Source organism: Staurois parvus, unplaced genomic scaffold, assembly GCF_062004578.1.
Source record: "Staurois parvus isolate SC_StPar_1 unplaced genomic scaffold, SC_StPar_1.0 ptg000088l, whole genome shotgun sequence".
NCBI classification, from domain to species: domain Eukaryota; kingdom Metazoa; phylum Chordata; class Amphibia; order Anura; family Ranidae; genus Staurois; species Staurois parvus.
This window is the reverse complement of record NW_028317884.1, coordinates 694164-721148: the sequence shown is the minus strand read 5'-3', so window position 1 is coordinate 721148 and position 26985 is coordinate 694164. Positions and strand designations below refer to the sequence as shown.

Below are 26985 nucleotides of genomic sequence, written 5' to 3'. Positions count from 1 at the left end.
AACAGGTAACAGGTTTAGCCAATGTGTTTTGGGAAATTGCCTTCCTCTTCAACAGGGCTAGTAGGCAAGCACTGAGGAAGCGGGAAGCGATTCCTCTGAAATGCGGTGGATAAACCTGTTACCTCCCATAAACCCTCGGGTGAGACAATCTTTTGTTAATGGTCGCTCTTTTATAACCAGCTAAGTGTCTCCTGCTGAAACATCCTCGCTGTGGTATCAGAGAGCCAGCAACCCAAGACCATAACAGAGTATACTGCCATTGCCCCACCCCTAGAAGGAAGTTCTACTTCTCAAATATATTAAACTTTATTTTGGCATATCAAAATATGCCAAACTTTGATTCCATCAGTCTAGCGCTGTCATCCACATAAATCAGATGTTTTGGTCTAGAAATGATGAATTGTATTTATGTCTACACATTTAATACAATACAAGGATGACACTAAAGTGGACCTGCCACAGACCTTGGCTATTCAAACTGAGCATATGACAGTAGATCCAGTGACTAAGGAAGTATAAACTATAAGCAGGTCCTGACTTTTCATGTGGAAGTCCGTATTTGCCCTTTCTTCCCACCTGCTGAGCCTTCTGGTTGGTGGTTTAATGTAATGGGCACTTGACCAATAGATGAGTTTGCAAGGTAGGAGTAGGTTGATAGTCACAGGAAAACTTGAGAGATGTATATACCTTAAACAGTATATATTTCTGTATCGTAAAGCTTTAACACATTACTGTGATTTTAAAAGTTATCTATATTTTTACATCTGCAGCTTTCATTAAAATAAGACCAGTTGATCGTGCCATGAAAGTTCTTGTTCGAGTGCTTCCTGTTACAGAGTGACATCATTCTGTACCCGTCTCCAAATTCTGCTCCTACATTGTCACCTTGTCACATTCTTCTGATAGAGACTACAAATAGCTGTTTCAACATGTTAGACAGAAATAATCAATTGTTGTCACCATCAGGGAACTCCCTGATCACTGGAGTGAATGTAGGCAGAATGTCCCTGCAGGAGAGCTGCATCACTTTGGCCCCTTTCACACGAAGGGTCCAATTAAGTCTGCCTGTCAGTTTTTCAGGCAAACCTGATCAGACCCTCCATTCATCCCTATGGACTGGCAGGTGTAAACAAATTTGTCCACAAAGAAAACAGAAGGGGATCTGCCCCTCTCCATCTCGATGGATCGGATCAGAGGGCAGTTGAGTGTAAATGGACTCCACTGTCTATTTACACTCGACTGCCCTCTGATCTGATCCACCTAGATGGAGGGGAACTGATCTCCTTCCGTTTTTTTTTAGCGGACAGGATGGGATTGGAGCGGGCTCTGTGCATGTCCGCTCTGCATAAACTGAGAGTACACTGACCTGTTATCTGCCAGCTCCGCTCTGAACAGCAGGGGATCTGTCCACTGATAGTGAGTCCACCCCGTGTGAAAGAAGTTGACTGGTTACTATGCACAGCTGCAACAGATTCTGTGTGCTCCAGTTTTAGTACATCGCCTCCAAAGTGTTTTAGAAAACTAAAGGTCATGTATTTAAGGTTTTTATGTCTACTTGAAAGTAAACCTGTGCTTAGGAAGTATTTACATATTTCAGACAAGCAGTAAAAGCACTTTAAAATACGCTCTCTTTCACCTTTTTAGCTACAGATATTGTGGAGAAATTCATCTTTAGGACTTATTCTCATCATGTGCAGTGACTTGTGTTATCATTGTAGTAACAATGCAAAGCAGCACCCCTCACCACAGCTAACAGCTTGTATTAGTATATGGGTTAGTGTAAAAACATCCTAGAGTGTTTATTGTGTTTTTACTTCACAGTTCAAGCAGCTAAATAGGTCAGGGATGGCTTCACTGCTTGTTAAGAATATCCAAATGCTTTAGTGTGCATAGTCTGCACATAAGTGCACTTTAAATCATCACTGCTTTAAAATTCGCGTTGGGCACAGAACAGTGTTGTTGGGTAGGTCATCATTTTGTCTTCACTCTCTTGTTTCAGGAGCTGATGACAGGACTAATGTTGAGATAGTGATTCTGATCGGCACTGGAGTCATTGCTGTCTTCTTCTGGATCCTCCTTATCCTTATATTCTGCAACATCAAGAGGGTATGTGGGTGAAACTGGGACATTGGTTTTACAGGATAAGTTCACCTTTCGTAACATGTTGCATGTTACATCCATATTCAGGGTGTAGCATGTAACATGTTACGATCTGACTGGCCCCCGCACCCCCGATTCCCACTGTGACAGCTAAATGGAGATCTTCTCCTTTGCGGCTGTCGTCTTGTAGTCTTCAATGAACTAACAAGGAGCTCCACAGCGCTGTGGTAGTTCATTGAGCCTTCCTGTCAGTAGTATCTGCTTGTTCATATGGGATGTACGAGCAAGCAGATATACTGACAGGTCAGGGGGGGAACAAAAAATAAAAAATGCACATTTTTTACCTGCAAAAAAATTAGCATTTATTATTTTTTGTTAAAAGGTGAACTTATCCTTTAAAGCTAATAAAAAAAAGTAACTGTTGTTACTGGAAATTGAATGAATTGCTGTATAAAATTTTAATTTTCATTATGGTATGACTACCAGATTGACTATGCTTTAAGGTTTTTTCCTAATTAGAAACAATAACCCTTCTAAATAATAAAGTATGTAGAGGTATAATTATATTTGAATGTATAAAGTTTATAGATGAAGACTAACTTGCCCAACAATTGCACTGGGACAATCAGAGTAGTGAGAATAGATTTCAGGGACAGTCCTTATTTTAACAGAGCTGTCGCTGGCAGCAAAACCCCTGGAATTGAAAATGTGTTTCTGACAATTGCAGAGAACAGATTACTTTTTTATGTATAAACATTGGCATGGCCATCTCTATAAATGTTTGCCATATGTGTTGCCTCTCTTGCTGTTATACCAAAATAGCAAAGGAGACTGAATACCTTACTGCTTCATTTTTTAAAATGTGGTAATTTTTTGCTTTAACATTGTACTAATGTTACATTTGGGAAGTAAGTGTTACTAGTTATTTCCACATGATGGTAAATGAAATTGATGCTCAGCATTTTTCTTTTCTTGAAGAAGATAGGGCATATAATTTATGCTTGGAATTAAGCTGGCTTCACTTGGTTTAATTTTTGTTTGTGTGGAAATTCTGAAAAATCATTTGTCAGAATTTTTTTTTTGCCATCATTGAGTCAGTTAGTTTCATTTGAAAGTCCTTCAAATTTCATCCAGACCTGCTGTTTGAATGGAATCCCAGACATATTAAACAGGTTTCATTACAATATACAGTATGCAGCTTTTATCTGAACAAAAAAACCCATTCAAAAGGTAAAATTTTGTTAGTTTAGGAAAAAATTTCAATTCCATACCTTCGAATTCTCTTATTACTATGGTTAAAAAAACAACCGCTGATTTGACCCAGTAACCATTAGAAAATCAAATGAATGTTCTGAAAATGAAAAATTTTAAACTAAATTCTAATGGCTTACGGACAGATTTAGTCAGTTTAGTGTGTACTGACACTTTAAATTAATTTACTGGTTCTCTTTGTGTGACCATAATAGTTCCTTGATTCCTTTTATTTGTCATAAACAATGTAAAGCTAGACAAGTGAAGTGGATGAAGGAATCCTCTCACTGACCAGGACATTGTATTCTGACAGTGGGACCTACTGCTGTCAGAATTCACTGATCGACACAAGTTTTCCAAGTTTTACATAAAAAGAGAACCTGTGACCAGGCTATGGACACTGAAATATTTACATATCCTTAAGGGTTCTTAGGGGCTATTTCCACCTTAGTGACCACTTTTATGTTACACCTTATTAAGGGTATAACATAAGACATGGTAACATTCCAAAGCTCTTACCTTCAAGCTCCCGAAGCTCCATTATCTAAATTGCAGGGTTCTTCTCTATGTAGCAGCCTGTAATATTTTAATAAGTGTGGCAGTGCATGGCTTCACCTGCACAGATACATCATCCATTCACAGATCCAGTCACGTGGATCTGTAAATAGAAGACTACAAGTCCCATCTGCCACCACGGCAAAGAGACTCATAAATATCAATGAAGCACAAGTGCAGTGACATCACCGCACTCATACTTCATTGATTACTTCTTTCAGCTCTATAACTAAAGGTATATATTAAACCTGGGGTTGGAGGAAGTGTCTGCAGGAGTCTGTGCATTGCACCTATGTTGCACTGATCATCATTGCTTGCAGGCTCCAATGGAAACAATTAATATATGCACATTTTTTTTAGTGTACAAAAGAAGATATATGCCTTTAACGAACAGCAAATGATCTTCAAAACAAGTCCTCACTTACATATGTACCTGCAGGCACTGTGGAGTAATTTCACATTAGAAGCACTGTAGTTCTTCAAGTCATTCTCTCAGCAGCTCAGCTCACCTTGCTCCCTTTTACAACAGCTTAATTGGAGCATTAGAGAATCCACATGCACACACAATCACCACAAATGTTAAACATACAAAACTTACTTGTATTTATGAAATGCCTGTAATTTGTTGTTCTTATATTTTAGCCCAGCCACAGTGAGATAAAGACAGGCTACCTGTCAATTATTATGGATCCTGGTGAGGTGCCCTTGGAGGAGCAATGTGAATATCTACCTTATGACTCCAGCAAGTGGGAGTTTCCTCGGGATAGGCTAAGACTTGGTGAGACATATTATCTTACACTCCAAATTAATACACACCCACCCACAGCTAAGTGTGTCACATATGTGTCAATTGGGAATGATGTTTAAAATGGGAGGAGACAACTAACCTGAACATGTTGCCATAGCAAGAAACCAATTAGCTTTCAGGTGTACCATAGACCATTAAGGCCCATTTAGATGTATGTGTGTGCATAGAGGTGCATTGTCATGTGTTCATATGCTTTTCCTTTGTGTTTTAGCATACCTTTTGATGCATGTTGATTTGTATTTTCAACGTGTTTGTGAATTTATAAATTGGAGTGGATAATGTTAAAAGCCATTGACAATACCTGTTGCCAACATATTACCATTTTTGTTTATGGCCCTATAGCAATAAATGGGCCCTAAAGCAAACATTTGTTTGGCTTTTTCCCCCACCACCTCTGCTTTACTTTTCCCATAATGAATGGGAAGAGCGATGCAGCTTGACCAATTAAATATGTTGCCATTTTCACAATACATACTAAATTCTAGAGTTTACAGATGTGCATATGATACATTCCTCAGCATGGGTGCTTATAATCTGATTATCTATTTCACAGAACCCTTATGTGGATCATTAAACTGGCTTAGGATCAAACAGAATTTAATTAGTTAGAACACATTCTTTACTGCCTGGCAGAAAGCACCAGGGCCTCACGTAGCAAGTGTCAGTGAAAAGAACCAGAATCAGTATTGGATGAAATCTACCAATCAGATTCAAACCTGCCATAGAATCTGAAAGTTTAAAGTCCATTGATTTCTGTAGGAAATGAAAACCCTATGCACTGCTACAATGATACATATTTGAAACCAGGAAAGCAATTGTACCATCAGATGAAGTGCTGTTTATTTGCTGCCAAAAGGAGGTGAGGCAGTAAAGCAAGTCAAAGAGTACCAGTAACAGCAGCTGTAGTACAATATTCTATGTTATAATACAAGTAAAAAATAAACAGTCATGTGTGCCTTATTTTAATATAATAGTTTTTATTTATTTTCTAGGTAAAGTTCTAGGACATGGTGCTTTTGGTAAAGTGGTTGAAGCATCAGCTTTTGGCATCAGTAAAAGTAACAGCTGTGAGACAGTGGCAGTCAAGATGCTAAAAGGTGAGTGTTATGTACTGATGGTAAGCTTAGCCTCAAATCCATAATCCAACCATTACAATCACTACTAGATACATCATGTAGCAGTTTGCCTAGTACTATAAAACAAGGGATCTCCGGTGTGTCCCTAATGTGTGCAGTATATACAGTGCACACCGGCCCCCAAGTGGGTGCAGGCCCACGTTGTGCACTCAATGCGCACATTGGGGATTTAATTTGAGAAGCATTTTCTATCCTATCACTTGTAGTTGCAGCTTGAAGGAGATCCATGCATGCTGGCAAGGCATCTACCCTCTATGTACACCAGTGCATGAGCAGGCCAGGGTTCTACTCACCAATCCCAACAAATAATTACAAAATAATAAAAGGTTTTAGAAAAACTATTTTTTTAAATCAAAAATTTGTATACAGTCTGAGTCTGGGCATAAAAGGTTGGTAAAACTAATGGATTCTAGCACAGCCAACAGAATTCTTAAGAACCAGTCATAGGTAGGAAGGGGAGGAGGAAGCAGAAGCAAATATGCTGCTCTGCTAAATAGAGTACAGAGACAGGAACTTTTCCTGTCTCTGTACGCCAACTTATAGCTGGTCTTAATTATCTCCAGTTTTGTTATCTAGTAAATGAAGGTAATTAATACATTTTTTTTGTTTTAATTATAATTATTATTTTTTGCTAGATTATTTTTCAAGTACTTTGACTAATAGATATCACATGCACTATTAATTTTGCCTTTTATTTTATCACAATTCTTTGTGTGTTTATTGTAGTCTACTACAAAACATTAATTTTCTTCTTTTTTTTATTTTTTATAGAGGGAGCCACAGCTAGTGAGCACAAAGCTTTAATGTCAGAGTTGAAGATTCTCATCCACATTGGAAACCACCTCAATGTTGTAAATTTACTGGGAGCCTGCACAAAAGCCAATGGTAAGTGACTATAAAAGCAAAAAAAATGATTTTACCCTATCACTGTTTGACTGTTTATAATTCATCAATTAATGTAGGTATTACAACTCCTAAAGAAGTGCTTGCATTGCAGATATTATAATGAAAAATTACTTTATATCTGTTTAAACAAATGTCAGTTAAAATTGTAAGAAAGGAAACATGTTACCCTTGTTGTATTTTCTTTACTGTGTTGCTGATAAGGAGGTCCCCTCACTTCCTGCCTGGTAAAATGTTAGCATGACAGGAAGTGAGGATAAATCTCTCTAACAAAGTCATCAGGGTATCAATAAAAACCTGACTGGGGTTCTAACCATTTTCTCCACTCTATCCAAAAATAGTAAACTGTAAATGTAACTTGAAATACACCCCAATAAATAATAGAAATAAAGACTTTGCTGAGCTTGTCAGTGCATTACTGATTTTTTTTTGGCACAATACTGAGCCAATTTTACATTAGGAGCATTTACCAACAAATCTAAATAATTTATAGATGACAGGTGTATGTAAACACTTTAGCTGTTATGAGCTTTTAGCTGTTATGAGCTTTTAGCCAGACCTAGATATCAGTTATTTTCACATACCTAACACAATTCCTTGGATTTTCTTTCCTTAAAAATATGAATATGTCTGTATTTTTATATCTTTGGTACCAGTATTCATTTTAATCAGCTATCATTATACATACTGTGTGTTCTACAGGTCATTCACCTTAGATAACCTTTTTCAGCTGTTTCAGGAATGTATTTTTTAACCAATTAGTTTTCCATATTTAAAAAGCTATTTGAGTATTTTGCAAGATTTGTTAAGTCTTGTTCCATCATTATGACTATGGTGTGGTCTGAGTAGCACTTATGACTCTGCCACTGTACATAGGGTAACATGATTACCTGCTGATTCCATCACATAAAATGCAGCAGTCCCACTAATATTGCTGTGTGCTCTGAGCTGCTACACAGTTTACTATAATATAATCCCATGTATATAGTAGCTGCCACTCCTCCCTGTCAGTTATATAGTAGGGAAATTGCATTCTCTGAAATTGCTGCCAAAGCCAAGAATATGGTTTAAATAATTATATTCTCTCTCTTCCCTATACATCCTTTATTGGAGGGAACATAGTCTTCTAGTAGGAATATACATACTGCAATGTCAGCTGCCAGGCAGTTGTTTTACATTGAGGACAAGAGGTATCTATAGGCTCGTGAACACAGGTGCAAAATACTCTGCATTTAGATCTAAAACAGGTACACTTTTTTAAGGATCTGAACGAAGCAATGTTATGGGTCCATACAGGGGCGGACTGACAACTCATGGGGCCCCCGGGCAATAGGGGATCATGGGGCCCCTGTGACCTTGCCCAAACTCAAAAAAGCCTATGAAAGAGGTACCAGGGGCATCTCATGAGGCCCCTTACTGACCCCGGGCCCTCGGGCAGTGCCCGAGTTTCCAAATGGTCAGTCCACCCCTGGGTCTATACACACATTGACGCACAGCTCCAGAAATCTTGAAGTGCATTCAGCTACTATGACCAAATCAATGGGTCAGCGCTGTAGTGGACCAGGGTAATGGGCGTACTGGGGTTTTCATCTTGTCATCTGTACACAGAGGAGCAAACAGGATGGCACTGGGCTTTGGGACTATTACAGTATAGAGAAGGGGCCCCTGGAGAGCCCTCTCTACACGCTAGTGATTACATGGACTTTATATTTACCGTACATATTGGTCCTGAATAACTCATTCATGCAACTGTGGCACGGCCTCGGCCTCCAGTCATTCAGGATGACTGGAGGCATAATGTGTAATCAGTGCACACAATATAATTTACTTATCGACCCTAAACAATGGGGTTCAGCTCAGTAAATTCAGGTATGCCCATAAGTTCAGATGCACTACAGACAAAGTTGTACTTAGGCTAGCCAAATCCTAAGAAAAAAACATTTGACTGTGCACATCATCCCTATTTCTGAGGGCCTATCCAGATCCTACATCTGCATAAATGCTTAACGTGCACAAAGAGATCTTATCAATAGAGTCTCTAAGAGATATATGAAAAAGTCTACATTGGGGGGCATTGGACTTTTGTCAGTGGCATTAGTTTGACAGGACTTTGAGATGACAGGTGCTATTGACCCCCTTCTGGCCTGCTTCAAACAGGTCTTGCATTTTTTTTTAGACTGGAAGGGGAATGCAAAACTTCCTTGAAGCAAAAACAAAAGCCTGTCAACATATGCCAAAACTGTCTTGTGGCTTTTCCGTTCAGTATGTATAAAACACTATTTTATAGATTTTGCAGGGTTGACCCTTTAAATGCTAAGAACTATGGTATATCTTCCTAGTAAGCCATGAAAACACAAAGAAATGGAGTTCAAGCTCATATTAATGGTTTTCCAAATTTTGACTTGAATTCTCCACTATGCACATCACTAGACTGATTTCCACATTCCTTCACCCTGCATCACAAACTTTCAAATATCTGCTTGACCTTAGCTCAGATAGATGCACCATTGACTTAAAAATGACAGATTGACATATCTGTGTGCCAGCTGCAATTTGCTGTCAGATTTATTACGTGTTCACAGAAGCAGCATTCTGGGAATTCTTCAGATAACACAGATAAAATGCATCATGGTCTGGCACAAGGCAAATTGGTTTGAATTGCAAGTGAAATATTATTTGCTTTGCCTTTTACTATCAATGTTTTTACTACATTCATTGTGCTAAATTATGCAAGTGTTGCGTTGTTTATTATGAGTATCCTAAATCTACCTATTACTGTCCACTATTACAGGAGCTGAGACATTTTAATGTTTTAATAGACATATACAGAAAAATAGTTTGTCTCAAAAAAGAAAAGGACATGGCTGATGCCTTAGAACATTTTGAAGCTATTTTTTTTAAGCAAGTAATGCAAGCTCCTGAATTTGATTTGGTATCACCCCCCCCCCCCCCCCCTAAAGTCCCTGTACAGCAGAGTTAAAAAAGAGGGAGAGAGATGCAGCATAAATGGCCAATTAGTTGTGCTACATTGCAAGGAGCATGCTGACAGGAGGAGAGAGCAGAGTGAGAAATGAGCTAATCAGTGTGCTGCTTCTCCTTCACTGTCTTATAAGAGGCTGGGGGTGAAGAGGAGACCTATAAATTTACCTGAACTGCAGCAGAGACCGATTAGGTCTCCTGCCCTGCCAGACAGGGCTCTACTGTGTGGCAGACCCATGTAAATCTCAGAGCTGGATTGACAGAAATACAAATCCTTTGGCAGATATGGCAGTTTTTTATATGTATTTAATTTGTATATTTAGCTGTTAGCCTGGAGTTCAACTTTAAATATCAATCTCTGATGGGGCTAGAGACAGTGACAAAAACATTTATTTAATAAAGAGAAGAGGGGTGGAAAGTGGAGCTGATAAATAAAAATAAAAATATGGCAACCGCCCAAGTCCATAACTGGCTTATATAGCAAGGACACATAAACAGGCATCACATAACGAATGAAGGGGAGAGAACAACGTTCTTGGACAACTTGCCAGCCAGCTTGCCAACAACCGAATTAATCTGTCTAACAGTATGTGTTTATAACAGGGGTTTAGTTAGCACACATTTGAAAATACATACGTAAGCCACAGAGCCACGTCACGGCACCATGATAATCTGTGGTCCTAACTCTACAATTTCTGAGAGCCCCCATAGTAGAGGCACATGTATTTAATGGATAGATCAAGGGCAAGTGGACCTGAGGGAGCCCACCCCTCTTAATGGCAAAGGAGTGCACAGGACCCTAGCATATAGCACAATGGCAGCCAGGACATCCTAGTGCACCCACGTACCTAAACTCCAACATGCAAATAAAAAGATGGCCAACACCCAAGTCTATAACTGGCTTATATAGCACGGACAAATAAACAGACATCACATAGCGAATGAAGGGAGAGTGGAGCTGGCCTGTAATGTTGCTGAGGGTACTGGGTCCTGCTTGGACACTTTTCTTGCCTTTTTCTTTAGTATGCTTTTATATAGAGGACAGTGATATCAAACTAATATTTCACTGTGTTTTAACACAGAAATAAATAAGTATCTTTGCATACCTATCTATCTATCTATCTATCTATCTATCTATCTATCTATCTATCTATCTATATATCTTATCTCTTATCCACCATAATTGGCACAGCACAGTAATCAGCTATACTACCTGGGCATTCAGCAACCCCCAGTTCTTGGCACTAGAAGTCTTTCCCTATCTCTCCACAGTAGTGGAAGCTGTAAGTGCCACTCTGCACCGCACATGGTAGATCCTAAGCACAAGGGAAAAACAGGGTTAGATGGCCTCGCTAGCTCATACTCAGCCCACAACTCCAAGGGGGTGGTAGTTTATCTTCATAGGGCCTCAATACTTTCTGCTAAGACAATTGCCCCAGTTGGATGTCCTGCCTCATATAAGAAATGCCTTGAATACCTTCCCTTTGAAGGTGAATATCTGTTTGGCCCCTCCCCTCCCCTCTGTTTGGCAAGGTGGTCCTGTTGGTTGTGTTTGCTAATTCGCCCAACCCTCCATTGGACTGCTTTTAGACATCCCATGGTAAAGACTAGTGATTCCGTATCCCATACTGTACTGATTGGGAAAATAGGATTTCTGATCTTACCACTTTTGTTGAGAAAAATCATTCCCCTCTGGGTGATTTATGTACATTTTAAGAATTTTAACTATGTTGTAGATTCCCAGCTTTTGTTATTCTGAAGAAATAGCTGTTTGTGTCCATTTGCAAATTGAGCGTGAATGGGAGTGACTTCTTCAACTCTGGCAACATGATTTCCCTTTGAGGGTATCTCACAAAAAATGAAATTTTTGATGCAGAGGATGCCAAAAATCTGACTTTTATTTTAGTGCAGACCTCTGGGAAAATCAGTAAGCCAATTACACAAGCAGGAAATTACATTTTCTGGAGGACATTCCATACACCAGCATTGTACAGAACGCCACCAGGTTTTCATATTGAATTGCATTTTACAGAAAATTACAGCTCTGCTGATTGAAAGATAAAGGGTTTTTTTTAATAACATTCATTTAAAATATGACTTGTATAGCAAATTGTATATGCTATATTATTTTTTTTATTTCCTATTTTTCCTACAAAAGTGGAATTACCCTTTAAAGGCATCTAAAGAAATACCAATTAAAACATTTTACATATACAGGCTCTGTTCCTTTCTGCCTTGCTAAACCACTTATCTGGCTGTAAGTCACCAAGATAGGGTTCATCTCTATGCCTAGGCTGAAAGGAAGGCAGCAGTGTTTATTCATAACAAACAAAATAAATTTTTAATCCCATAAAAATCCAGTGATTTGGTAATGCTGGTTAGTGCCTGGTTAATTCACATAAAGGGAGAATTTTTAAGATAGGTCCATTTAATGCCTAAAAACAAAAGAAAAATTATGTAGTTAGCCATTACTGACCATTTTTTGAAAGTCCCTTTTGCCAGCCTGTCATGTTAGTACAGTGATAATAATACTTTGAGTCACTGACATGGACCAGCATGGAGCTCGGGACTCAGAAAATACTGACATCTGAGATTCAGCAGGACAGCCAGGGACCTACTGTAGTCAGAAGGAAGGGAGCAATGGCAGCCTATGTATTTCTTTTATGACAGGTTTCCATTGAGCAACTAAAAGCCATGGCATATGAGATCTACAGCTTACTGGCAGATAGATGAAAATCCACAGGTTGGCAACCTCAGTCTTATTTACAGATATTAGGAATGGGTTGTGACTCATCATGGAGTTATTGTGAATCAGAGGACGCCGTTTCCTTTGTGAATATTACTTGTGGGGGAAATTTCTCTAATCGCTGAGGATGAATTTGGAGTTGTATGCATGGTTAATGTGTTAGTCATCCCTGAATATGAATATGATGATGCCTCTAAGCTAAAACTATAAGCTGATCAGAGAGGCAGCTATGTGTGATAACTCATTTGAATCGTATCTCATAATAAACGTTCTCCTTGGGGAGTTCCAATTCTGTCTGTATAGAATATTGTGTTGCACAATTGGTTATGTTTGGGCTAAAGGCAAGCAACATTTTGTAATGTTTCAAATCCCTAGTATCCTGCAGAGTTTTGGGTGAAAGGTTTCTCAGGCAGTAGATGCTATGGAATAGCAGGCAGCAGATATACCACTTAAACTGGATAAATAATGACAACCAAAACCAGGCTGGATAAAAAAGGCCACAGCCATTTTAATTTTAGTTTCAATTAAATAAGTACACTCTTTCATAACTTTTATTTAAAAATATACAAAGACTCAAAAACAGCTAAGCCATTATGTCTCAAGCCAGAATAATTTAATAACTTAAAATATCCATTATATGAGTTTATATATAAAAATAACTTTAATCATATCAAATTGAAAAAACAAAACCCAACCACTACAGTTCAGGTTCACTTAAACAACTGTCCCCCTTTAGGTGACACTACCATATAATAAATGGCCACAATATCACGGGAGGGTGGAAGGGAGCACCAGAGACTATGCCTTTTGAGGCGCCTGAAACTGAGGGGTAATGGACTCCCTTTATATAGCCTTATTTCCCACTTCCAGGAGCTTCTTGGGTCAAAAAGTCACCTGACCTCTAAGGTCAGGCAACCTATCAGCAGACTTCATGCTCACCCCACATAAATGGGGAGACTTGAAATTGCACTGCCACAGTCCTATGAGGAAAGGGGGGCCTAGAAACCTTTTCCCCCCGTTCCTTAATTTTTTTTAAGCAGAACTAAACCCTTCAAAGCTCACTCATTCCTCCCCTCTAACAAAACTACATGCACATGCTCCCTCACTAGAGGTGGCATCTTCTCCCTGACTTTTTATGACTTAGAGATCTTTGGCCACCTCGATTGCCCAGGCGGGATAATATTACTCATGTTCGTCAGCATTAAGACATGCCAAAAGTGTACACTGAGCTTAGGCTCAGTTTATGCTCTAAAGTAACTTGTAAACAGGAGGGTAAGAAGCCTTTTTTGGAGGAAACATATCCTCCCTGCTTGCCAGTTTTTAAATTGAGGGCAGAGTTCAGCCTGAATCCATTCTATGAAGATGCAAACTAAGGCTAGAGATACAATGTAAATTTTTAATCTTGGATGCTCTTTTGCTCCTGAAGGAGATTGCTTGGCGACTGTAGATGAGAATAATGTCAAAGAGTATGGCTGTGAAAATCTCCCAGGAGTTTCCTAAACTGGCGATTGTTTAGCTATTCATTTCTCCAATAGCTAGTAGTATTTACTCACATTGAACTTTTTTTGTAATGTTCTGAAGACATTTGCCAATGATCCAAGTAGCCTCTTCCATTCTAAAGAGTGCCAGGAACATACTCAAGAATTTAAAACTATGCTAGTCACCTCAGTCATCTTCATTCAACCAACATGAAATGTATCAAGAACATGATGGGAGTTGTGAACATTTGTGAAAACATCCTCTTCTAATAACCTAATTTAATAGTGGGTTTTCAGAAGCTTTCACACCTCCTGTCATGTTTCTGAACAATTTACATCTGCCTTGGCACAATCCATGGTGATTGGAGTAAGATGACTGAGTTGCTTAAAAGTATAGCTGAATGTAACAAATAACTACTAGCTATAATGTGACCTGGCTAAATGAGAACATTCACAGCCTGTTTGCCATTAGTTCTGCAACATGATTAAATCGTAGTATTGTGCAATCTTGGAAGTTTGACCACTTTGTCACATTACTGAAAATTTATCTTGGTAGCACCTCACATTAAAACCACTGTGATACAAAGAAAACTATTTCATGAGATTTTATTAGCACAACTGAGCTGCTAAAAAATATCCTGTGGATCTGTATCCAGATGTAACAGTTATCCTGATGGTTAGAGCCATTTTAGGTCTAACCTACTGATAATCAACCCATATATACTGTAGGTAAAAAATGATTACAGTTGTTGATTGATGTCAGACAGGATATTAGTATTGTCAATGTATTTTATATTCAAGCAACTACTTCTTATAACCAGAAAGATCTGCACTTTGGGGAAAAGGATAGCCCACTTTTTTATGTAGTACTCCTATATCCTCTTGATGTGGACCCATAAAAAGTTGATCACATTCACACAAGATATTCAAAGAGAGGAGAATCTGACAATTCAGCAGTGAAAACAGAATAATGTCAGAAGAACTCAACTCTTTCAAACTTAAAAGTAATTCATGCCCCCCTTATAAAGCTGTGCCTACTGCAACAGTTTACAGAAATTTGTGGAAGCTCAGGCTTAAATGTCCTGCTCTGCAATGCAATTGTTCACCCTGTCAATGACAACAGATCAGACATGCTTCCTTCAGCAAGGAGACTTACAAGGAAAATGTTTAGATATGAATAGGTTCTTTGGATTGGTGATTAACAAGGTCTAGAATTTTACTGATCACACATGTAAATGGTCCCTACCCCAATGTTCTACACTAGGATCAAATAAACACATTTATATACACCATACCAATATTTGAAAACAAAATTAATTACACCATTGAAGCACTAGTGACATCAAGATACAGCATTATTGCACAGATGTTTTATTTATTTTAAGGAAATTAGAGTTTAGAAATGTGGGAACTGTCAATGCTAGATGGTTCATTTGGTAGATGCATTCTCCAAGGCTGTCATGCTGGCTATGGCTTCACTGCCTAATAAGTCACTGCCCTAAAACAAGCAAACTCAAGAATTACAACTCAACTGGCCTCATAGTTCTTCCATATTAATGGCTCATTCGGAACTAAAGCCGGGTTCAGAATGAAATTCCCAAAACAAGAAAGTAATGGCAGTCTGCCTCACAGTTTTATCATAAAGTATTCATTTAAAGAATAGGGTGGTAGTAAAATCAGTAGCCTCTGGGAGCTCGCACACAAGCTCATAGATAACCTCAGGCACAGAAGGCATGCATTACTACCTGCCAAATTAGGCCTATGTTGCTTCATCAGTTTCCTTCAGCAGCCAAAGTGCACCAGTAGGAGGCTATTTGGAAGCATAGAATATGTTGGGTCATGAAACTTGTTCACAGCTGCCACTTTAGTTCTTTGTTCCAGCTCACACTAAGTTGATAATATCACAAAGTGCAATAAATGTGAAATCTTTGAAAGATGTTCGCACAACCCTAAAATGTTAAACATACTTTAACAGAGAAAAAAATTATGTATCGTACTGTTACCTAATAGTACCTTTTTGGGCAGTAAGGCAATAAGCAGTGTGTAAGGTAAGCAATTTACAGAAACTAATCACCAATCTTTTATTATTGCTTGTATTGCAATTCCCACATAATTATTACTCTCTGCGTAAATTTACTGTGCCTGATTATATCAATGCATATACACCCACTGGCCATGTTATTCGGTACACTTGTTCAATTGATTGGTAACACAAATTGCTAATCAGCCAATCACATGGCAGCAACTCAATGAATTTAGGCATGTAGACGTGGTGAAGATGACTTGCTGAAGTTCAAACCAAGCATCAGAATGAGGAAGAAAGGGGATTTAGGTGATTTTGAATGTGGCATGGCTGTTGGTGCAAGATGGGCTTGTCTGAGTATTTAAAAAACTGCTGATCTACTAAGATTTTTACGCACAATCACCCCTAGGGTTTACAGACAATGGTCCGAAAAGAGAAAATATCCAGTAAGCTGCAGTTGTGTGGAAAATTGGAGGATTGTCAGACTGGTTGCTGCGACATTCAGATGGTAGGGTCAGAATTTGGCATAAACACCATGAAAGCATGGATCTATCCTGCCTTGTATCAACAGTTTAGGCAGGTGGTGGTGGTGTAATCGTGTGGGGGATATTTTCTTGGCACTAGCAAGGTGTACCTAATAAAGTGTATTTATTCAGTCATTATAACAATATTATATGTATATTTCAGGGCCACTGATGGTCATTGTAGAATTTTGCAAGTATGGAAATCTGTCCAATTATCTGAGAACAAAGAGAGATGGATTCATTCCTTATCGGGTACGTAGACACCATCACACACCCTCTCACTTGGCCTGCCTTTCTTATCATCCATCATATGGTCCATTGCCATTCCTCATTTATCTTCCACAACTTGATTCTGTTTATGTAGCATCTGTTTTCCATTTGGGAAATGGGAAGTAAGTTACTAGCTGGCATGGGAAGTTTATTAAATAATTAAATACTTTAGATCATATGCTTCTTCCACAATCCCTCTGCTACAAGAAGTCCTGTACCTTGAGACCAGTAATACACAGTGTTACCAAATGTATCCAAGTAAAGGCTTGGATGTAACTCTGCTTCTTATTTAAAAAATTTTTTTTTAATATTTTTCAATCTTTTAAATATAAAAAAACAATTCTAAGTTAGCTAAGTGCCCATTCACATTGCTTAACAAATGCCCAATACAATGACAAACTGAATCCACTATTTGCAGTAGGATTTGTTCACGCCAGCATGCTACGTTGCTGTGCACTGGGTGAAAATGGAACATGCTGCATTTATACATAGCACAATGTGCTGCAATGTGCTAAAATGTGCATTAAAGATGAACTTCATGTATGGTTTATACTTGAGCAATGCCTGTGAAAACAGAGAATCATTGTAGTGGCCATGGATACTCTAGGAATCAACTGTTTTCTGGATACTGTGCTGAGTGATTGCTCTTCTGTATTCTGTGTATATATGTATATACTTTATATGTATTCTGTATAGAATACAGATATGTATTATATGTATTCTGTATAGCAACCATAGGGCTTGCCAACTCAACATGGGTGCCTTTGAGAAACATGCAAGCCAATTTCTGAATGACACCCATGCCAAGCGAACTGTGTCTTTCCCTATTTGAAAAGTTGTATCCTAGGAGGAGGTGTCACTGCAAACATTCAAACTGGTAACAGGTTTTTTTTGTCACTGAATGGAAATTTGCTCAGCAAAACACTGAGTAAGCATGACACAGGGACACAATATGCTGTCAATCAGGCAAAAGGTGTGGAGAGAAGCATAAAAGTGCTGCTGTATGTAACTGTAGGCTTCCACTTTGTATATACATTTTAGGCCATGGTTGTGTATACTTAGTAGTTGATAAATGACATGGTCTTTAAAATGCGCAGGATCTAGCTTTCTTTAGATAGAAGCTATTTAAGCCAGCTAGAAACATACCACTAGCCTAGGGGTCGGTAACCCATAGATTGTGATCTACCCGTCAGTCACAGGCAGGTGGCGAGTAGATTGTATCCCTTCCTTGCCGACCCCTGGAACCTTGACAGCAGCAGGGGTAGCATTGACTGGAACAGATCACCTGTATTTTCCCCTTGCAGCAGTTGAAATCTGGCTTCTCCTTCTTTCCATCCAGCCAGCATTCAGTTGCTGCAGGAGGAAAATACAGGTAATTTGTTCCAGTAAATGCTGTCTGCGTTGCCCCTCTTGTCCTTGTTCGTCTTCCTTCTGCTGCCCAGGCCGCCTGAATACTCCCCTGGTTCCTCTTCCCCCACAAAATGAGTAACAAAAAGTGAGTGAACAGAAGAGAATCCAAATCAAATCAGTATTTGGTGTGACTTATCTTTGCCTTCAAAACTTCTAGGCATCAATTATTCTAGGTACACTTGCACACCATTTTTGAAGGAACTCAGCAGATAGGTTGTTTGATACATTTTGGAGAACTAACCACATATCTTCTGTGGATGTAGGCTGCCTCAAATCCTTCTATCTCTTTAAGTCAGGGGTCTGCGGGGGCCAAACCATCACTTCCAGGACTGCTAGTTTTTTATGGCATTGACTGTATGTTTGGGATATGTGTCCTGCTGAAGAACAAATTTGGGGCCAAAAGCACACCTCTCTGATAGTATGGCTGGATGGATAAGTAAAGTAAAGTAAAGTGCTAGGTGTGAGAGCTTAGCTGCTATATGCATGTGACTAGTCCCAATTCTGTCATTAGAAACATTGCATCACCCAAGCATCCCTTGACATGCAACCTTTGCAGATATGTTACCAAAGATTAAAGTGATATTAAACCCAAAACCAAAAATGTAATATATTGCAGCTTACCAATCATTAGATGTGGTGGCTGTATTTTGTTTTTAGGCTTTTTTCACCTCTGTATGCACCTGGTGATCAGGCTAGTAACACACCTCCTGCAGAGTGCTCCCAATCTGGATGAAAGAGCATAGTTAGCTCATTTGAACAGCAGCACTGTCAGTCAGGAAGTGTTAAATGTCACATTTAAAGACACTAGCAAATTAAAGCCAAACTCAAGCTAACACTTTATAAGCAGTTGCAGCAAACATTTTTTTTTCTTTTGGGATAAAGGTATTACATTAAAAAATAAATAAACCTGTTTATTTTAAGCACCCCTGCCAATGTTGAATGGTTTGGCTTATCCTTGTAACTGATAAATCTGCAGGGCAGCTTTTCTATTTAAAAACAACAGATTTATAAAAGTCACCAGTTGAAAATAGAAGAAATAAAGCCTAAAAAAGAAAACTAATGCAGCCATCACAACTAAGAAATGGTAAGCTGAAGTATGATAAATGTTTGATTTGTGTTTAATACTGCTTTAAATACCCAGTGTAGAACATTGTGAGTGACAGAATTTGTAAGAGAATGAAGATAGGTGAATCATTTCTATACAACTCAAATGTGGTAACCATTGCTGTGCTCTACAGTGTTTTTCACAACAAGCTTTTTGGTTGTTTTGGGCACATTTTACCAAAATGTATGGAACTATACCTTTTCTTTATCAGTCAATCTGTGCCACTTGCACATTTAACAAACTGCTAATAGTTTTACTGTCCTTACATACTTTGCAGGAGAGATCTCCACGGTCACGCAGTCAAGTCCGATCAATGGTGGAGGCTGTAATAGCTGACAGGATAAGCAGAGAAGGAGTCAACGAAGAGGCCATTTTTGGCAGGATGCTGATAACCAAAAATCAGAGTCAGAGGAACCCAGAGTGTAAGAATTAGCACACAACACTACGAAAGGATTAGGGCAGATATTGTGGTATGGGTTGAGTAATGTCACTACTTTTATCTGGTGAAATAGCAGGATATGCCTGCCTGTAATGATATATTCCACATGGTTGGATCAAACTTTACATGGAAGCATATGTCATAGCAATATGGGTTCAATCTGCAGAAATGTGCTCAATGGTAGTAATGTCTTGTCACCAGATTCCAGAACTGGACCAAGGTACAGGCAAGAATGACAGCTGCCTTTTAGGAGACAATACATTCATTTTTCTTGCTATACTTCCTTCTACCCCCTTAAGTTCTTCTGAAATTGTTCCATTGAAGAGCCCAGTTCATACATGGCCCCATGTTAGAATTCTGTTCAAACTACATTTCTGCACTGATATGATAGCTTAGCAAAAGGATAAAACATTTTATTAGCATCTCCTGTGGTTGGCTCGCTAAAAGTAACCTCAATCATAAACTGAGATTATTAAGAATACTTTTTATGGTATAATAATGTCCCATAGCACAGGCAAACAATATTTTACAGACTATTCCACAATTATTTTTAAATGTGTTTTTATGCAGTGAAAGATTTGTGGCATTGTCCACTCACCATGGAAGATCTGATTTGCTACAGTTTCCAAGTGGCCCGGGGTATGGAATTCTTGTCATCCAGAAAGGTAATGGGACCGCAACTTTAAACATTATTCAAAAAATATTGTATTGACTTGAGTTATGCGTCTTGCTAAAATGCAGATTGGTATTAACCACTTGAGCCCCAGAGGATTTACCCCCCTTAATGACCAGGCCTTTTTTTGCTGTTTGGCGCTGCACTAATTCAAATGATAATTGCGCGGTCATGCAATGCTATACCCAAACAAAATTTACGTCCTTTTTTTCATAAATTTAAGCCAAAATGTATTCTGCTACATGTTTTTGGTAAAAAAAATCCCAATAAGTGTATATTGATTGCTTTGTGTGAAAGTTATAGCGTCTACAAACTATCGTATAGATGCTGTAATTTATGCCTTTTTTTGCTATACAGCGCTGCACTAATTCAAATGATAATTGCGCGGTCATGCAATGCTGCACCCAAACGAAAATTACGTCCTTTTTTTCACACAAATAGAGCTTTCTTTTGGTGGTATTTGATCACCTGTGTGCTTTTTATTTTTTGCGCTATAAACAAAAAAAACACAAAAATTTTGAAAAAAAACAATATTTTCTACTTTCAGCTATAAAAAATATATCGTAAACTCAAAGTTATTCATAAATTTAAGCCAAAATGTATTCTTCCACATGTTTTTGGTAAAAAAAATCCCAATAAGTGTATATTGATTGCTTTATGTGAAAGTTATAGCGTCTACAAACTATGGTATAGATACTGTAATTTATGCCTTTTTGCTATACAGCGCTGCACTAACTCAAATGATAATTGCGCGGTCATGCAATGCTGCACCCAAACGAAAATTACGTCCTTTTTTTCACACAAATAGAGCTTTCTTTTGGTGGTATTTGATCACCTGTGCGCTTTTTATTTTTTGCGCTATAAACAAAAAAACCACAAAAATTTTGAAAAAAAACAATATTTTCTACTTTCAGCTATAAAAAATATATCGTAAACTCAAAGTTAGTCATAAATTTAAGCCAAAATGTATTCTGCTACATGTTTTTGGTAAAAAAAATCCCAATAAGTGTATATTGATTGCTTTGTGTGAAAGTTATAGCGTCTACAAACTATGGTATAGATACTGTAATTTATGCCTTTTTTTGCTATACAGCGCTGCACTAACTCAAATGATAATTGCGCGGTCATGCAATGCTGCACCCAAACGAAAATTACGTCCTTTTTTTCACACAAATAGAGCTTTCTTTTGGTGGTATTTGATCACCTGTGTGCTTTTTATTTTTTGCGCTATAAACAAAAAAACCACAAAAATTTTGAAAAAAAACAATATTTTCTACTTTCAGCTATAAAAAATATATCGTAAACTCAAAGTTAGTCATAAATTTAAGCCAAAATGTATTCTTCCACATGTTTTTGGTAAAAAAAATCCCAATAAGTGTATATTGATTGCTTTATGTGAAAGTTATAGCGTCTACAAACTATGGTATAGATACTGTAATTTATGCCTTTTTTTGCTATACAGCGCTGCACTAACTCAAATGATAATTGCGCGGTCATGCAATGCTGCACCCAAACGAAAATTACGTCCTTTTTTTCACACAAATAGAGCTTTCTTTTGGTGGTATTTGATCACCTGTGCGCTTTTTATTTTTTGCGCTATAAACAAAAAAACCACAAAAATTTTGAAAAAAAACAATATTTTCTACTTTCAGCTATAAAAAATATATCGTAAACTCAAAGTTAGTCATAAATTTAAGCCAAAATGTATTCTGCTACATGTTTTTGGTAAAAAAAATCCTGTGCATTAGTGGGCAAACTGGCGCTATCTAGGAGGGGCGCTAACACTATCGGAAGTCACCAGTGACACTAATACAGTGATCAGTAAAAATCTGTTCACTGTAATCAATGACACTGGTGACAGGGCAGTGAAGGGGTTAACTGGGGGGGGTGATCAAGGGGTTAAACGGGATTACTGGTGTACTGGCGGGCAATCTGGCGCTATCTGGGAGGGGCGCTAACTCTATCGGAAGTCGCCAGCGACACTGATACAGTGATCAGTAAAAATCGGTTCACTGATCAGTGACACTGGTGACAGGGCAGTGAATGGGTTAACTGGGGGGGGGAGATTAAGGGGTTAAATGGGATTACTGGTGTACTAGCGGGCAATCTGGCGCTATCTTGGAGGGGCGCTAACACTATCGGAAGTCGCCAGCGACACTGATACAGTGATCAGTAAAAATTGGTTCACTGATCAGTGACACTGGTGACAGGGCAGTGAAGGGGTTAACTGGGGGGGGGCGATCAAGGGATTAAACGGGATTACTGGTGTACTGGCGGGCAAACTGGCGCTATCTGGGAGGGGCGCTAACTCTATCGGAAGTCGCCAGCGACACTGATACAGTGATCAGTAAAAATTGGTTCACTGATCAGTGACACTGGTGACAGGGCAGTGAAGGGGTTAACTGGAGGGGGGGGGTGATCAAGGGGTTAAACGGGATTACTGGTGTACTGGCGGGCAATCTGGCGCTATCTGGGAGGGGCGCTAACTCTATCGGAAGTCGCCAGCGACACTGATACAGTGATCTGTAAAAATCGGTTCACTGATCAGTGACACTGGTGACAGGGCAGTGCAGGGGTTAACTGGGGGGGGGCGATCAAGGGGTTAAACGGGATTACTGGTGTACTGGCGGGCAAACTGGCGCTATCTGGGAGGGGCGCTAACTCTATCGGAAGTCGCCAGCGACACTGATCAGTAAAAATCGCTTCACTGATCAGTAACACTGGTGACAGGGCAGTGAAGGGTTAACTGGAGGGGGGGGGGGCGATCAGGGGGTTAAATGTGTCCTAGAGTGTTCTAACTGTAGTGTAGTGCTTGTGTACTCACTTTTTGGATGTCTTCTTCTCTGTCTGGAACGGAATGTGTCCAGGCAGAGAAGAATGACATCATATCCTGCCCTGTGTATGTCAACACAGGACAGGATAGGACAGGGACCGATCATGTGATTTCAGCCAGAAATCACTGGCTGAAATCTAATGATTGATCCCTCCTGGATCAAATAGTGTCACCCGCGGGTCGGCGGGAGCGCGCGCGCGCCCCCTGCCGGCGAAAAGTGTCGGGAGCGTGGAACCCGTTTTTAAACGTGGTTTTGCGCTCCACTGCCGCCCTGCACACGTATATACACAGTGGCAGGGCGGCAAGCGGTTAATGTTATGGCAATGAAAACATGAGATGCCCAAGCGTAGCATTTTAATATAGGCTATGGTTTTGGAAATCCATCCATAATATAGCTTCATAGCTCTTTCATTAAAAATAAACAAACAAAGGAATGGGTCTAAGGCCATTTTAGGACACAACAGTGCCTCTGAAATCTAAAAAAATAATAATTATGTTTTAATATATTGAGGCATTCCTCCCAACAGTCCCTCTTTTTGGGTCCCAAAGAAGGTGAGTTTTATGTAACCACCCAGGGCATGTCCAAATATGGATACTCTAATTGCTTTCCCAGTGCCTACTGAAGACCATCCATATTTTGCAAACCATGTTTCACTCATTTAATGACACTTACTGTATATTTTGCCAAAATCATGTTTGTTTCCCCTCTTTGAGGTGAACATATTGGCTTGATTGTGTCACTTGGTTTGTGTTTATATCCAAAGCAATTATTTTTCAGTTGGATCTAATAGTATGCTCAGTTGTGGCAGCCATTCCATGATAAATGCAGCCTCAGGGAACAAAGAACTAGTGAGTCTTCCAATTTCAGAGATAAAATTTGTAGAGCACAGGTGCTCTTATTAAATGCATCCTTCATTTTGGCAATTTAATAATTGTGAATTTCTGGGCGCACACAAATATCTGTTGTTTTTACAGAGATAGAAACAATTTCCTAAACTTTTTTCCTTTCAGAAAATTAATATGTCTACAGTTTTATTTCTTTGGCACCAGTCTTTGGTTTAGTGAATTATCAGCCATGTATTCTATGGTCATTCCCCCCAGATAACCTTTGCAGGCTGTTTTCAAAGATATTACGTATTTCTTTTGTTTTAACTAGATTAAAGGGAAGTCAATATAGATTATCAAATTAATATACTAATTTGAGTGTCTAGGCAGATACAGCTTTTTGTATGTCCTCGGATGAACTCATTGTGCATCGGGGAATTCAGGGAAAGGTTTGTCTAGAAGTGTACATACATTCTAGTGAAGGTATCTGTAGAAATCTATCTTTCTAGAATTACATAACTGAAAGATAAAGATCTTGTTTTTCCCAAATTCTAGTGTGATTTCAAACACCACGTTGGTTCAGATAACATCCTTTCAAGATGCAACATTGACATCTTGTGGACACATTTTAGTACAACATGCGGCCATATCCAAATTTGTTCTAAGAACTTTCTTTGAATGCTTGTAATAGGTTTTAGGAGAATTGTGCAGAAACCCAGCACCATCAATAATAGTCTCATTTTCTAGATCAAATGGCTGAAAGAAGAATTTAGGTTTGTTGCTATGAGTTACTGCACTTTGTTCTTTAACTTGCTGTATAAGATTGTGTTATTATTATTATTATTTTTTATTAATATTATTAACCACTTGCCCTCCAGATGATTTACCCCCCTTAATGACCAGGCCTTTTTTTTGCCACTCGGCGCTGCACTATTTCAACTGGTAATTATGTGGTCATACAATGCTGTACTCAAACAAAATTTCTGTCCTTTTTTTCACAAAAATAGAGCTTTCTTTTGGTGGTATTTGATCACCTGTGCACTTTTTATTTTTCGTGCGATAAACAAAAAAAGATCAAAAATGTTGAAAAAAACACTATAAAAAATATATAGTAACCTCAAAGTTAGTCATAAATTTAGGCCAAAATGTATTCTGCTACATGTTTTTGGTAAAAAATCCCAATAAGTGTATATTGATTGCTTTGTGTGAAAGTTATAGTGTCTACAAACTATGGTATAGATACTGCAAAATATGCAATTTTTTTAATTACAGCACTGCACTAGTTTAACTGACAATTGCGCGGTCATGCAATGCTGTAACCAAACTAAATGTATGTCCTTTCTTTCACAAAAATAGAGCTTTCTTTTGGTGGTATTTGATCACCCATGTGCTTTTTATTTTTTGCTCTATAAACAAAAAAAGACTGAAAATTTTGGAAAAAAAAATATTTTCTAATTTCTGTCAAAAAATATCCAAAAAACTCACATTTCATCATAAATTTAGGCCAAAATGTATTCTGCTGCCATGGCCAGGCATAGATATGAGAATATAATGCATTTTATGCATTTCAGCAACAACACACTCAGTCGTCCTTGGGGTGACCCTGAATTTGACTGGCTCCACAAAATTCGGTCCCTCGTAAATAAGTGTATATTGATTAATTTGTGTGAAAGTTATACCGTCTGCTAACTATGGTATAGATCAGCCTTTCTCAACCAGGGTGCCCAGGCACCCTGAGGTGATTTGAGGTTTCTTCAGGGGTGCCTTGGTAAAATGTATAAAAATTTCCCAAAACTTGTATACAAGCCAGCGGGTGGAACAAGCCTGCCTTTTAGATACACAAAGCCACAGGTTTTTATTATGCACCATTACAACCTTTTAGCCGCCAGCGTCCTGACTAATTACATCAGTTGATGAGGAGGATGTCAGCTGCCTGCACAGCATCCTAGTTTGACCCTCCCCTGCCCATTTCCATCAGTGCTGGGTCACATTAGCTCAGTGATGGAGAAAAACTGAGGGAGAAGAGAAACACTGGAATACTAGTCAGTACCAGAGTGGAAAAGTGTATTTGCTTTGGAAGAATAATAACCTCTAATGTTGGGTGTTCTAAATTTACACAGCTTTTACTTTCTGACTGCATATCACATTTCTTGAGGTGCTAAAATACCAGGACAGTACAAACACCCCCAAATTACCCCTTTTCGAAATGTAGACACCCTAAGCTATCTGATAAGAGGCATATTGAGTTCATGGAAAATGTATTTTATTTTCCACAAGTTTTATGAAAATGACAAAAAAAGTTTTTGTTTTACACAAAGTTGTCAATTAAATGATATATTGCTCGCACAAGCCATGGGTATATGTGGAATTACACCCCAAAATACATTCTGCTACTTCTACCGAGTATGGGGATACCACATGTGTGAGACTTTTTGAGAGCCTAGCTACATACAGGAGCCTGAAATCCAATGACCACTTTGAAAGCCTGAAGGTGCATAACTTCCTCATTTCACTTCCTCACTACCTATCACAGTTTTGGAGGCCCTGAAATGCTAGGATAGCACCAAACCCCCCAAAATGACACCTTTTTGGAACATGACATGTTTTAAAACTGCGCATGCCCCGTTCAATTGGCGACAAACCGCATACATTTTTAATATCCAGAGGTAATGCTTTAAAAGCCTTTACAAACTACCATTTTAGATTTACAGAGGAGGTTTAGTACTAGAATTACTGCCCTTGATGTGACATTTGTGGCGATACCTCACATGCATTGTGCAACTGCTGTTTACATATTGGCACGGGGTCAAAGCGTGGGGGTGAGGGTACTTTTTTTTTAAGTTATTTTGATTTTTTTAATTATTTGAACACTGTCCCTTTAATTTTTTTTATCACAGGGAATTCAAATATCGACCAAAAACTTCCAT

At 38.7% G+C, this 26985-nt stretch overlaps 1 protein-coding gene across 1 annotated transcript in view; it reads left to right on the top strand.

Annotated features, from left to right (window-relative positions):
* Positions 1 to 26985, top strand: part of FLT4 (fms related receptor tyrosine kinase 4) — a 336901-nt gene that overhangs the window by 260867 nt on the left and 49049 nt on the right. The window contains exons 16-22 of the mRNA XM_089670245.1: positions 2000 to 2106; positions 4549 to 4684; positions 5707 to 5811; positions 6622 to 6735; positions 16667 to 16755; positions 19566 to 19710; positions 20298 to 20392. Coding sequence (XP_089526371.1) covers positions 2000 to 2106; positions 4549 to 4684; positions 5707 to 5811; positions 6622 to 6735; positions 16667 to 16755; positions 19566 to 19710; positions 20298 to 20392 — 791 coding nt within the window. The remainder of the gene's footprint in view (positions 1 to 1999; positions 2107 to 4548; positions 4685 to 5706; positions 5812 to 6621; positions 6736 to 16666; positions 16756 to 19565; positions 19711 to 20297; positions 20393 to 26985) is intronic.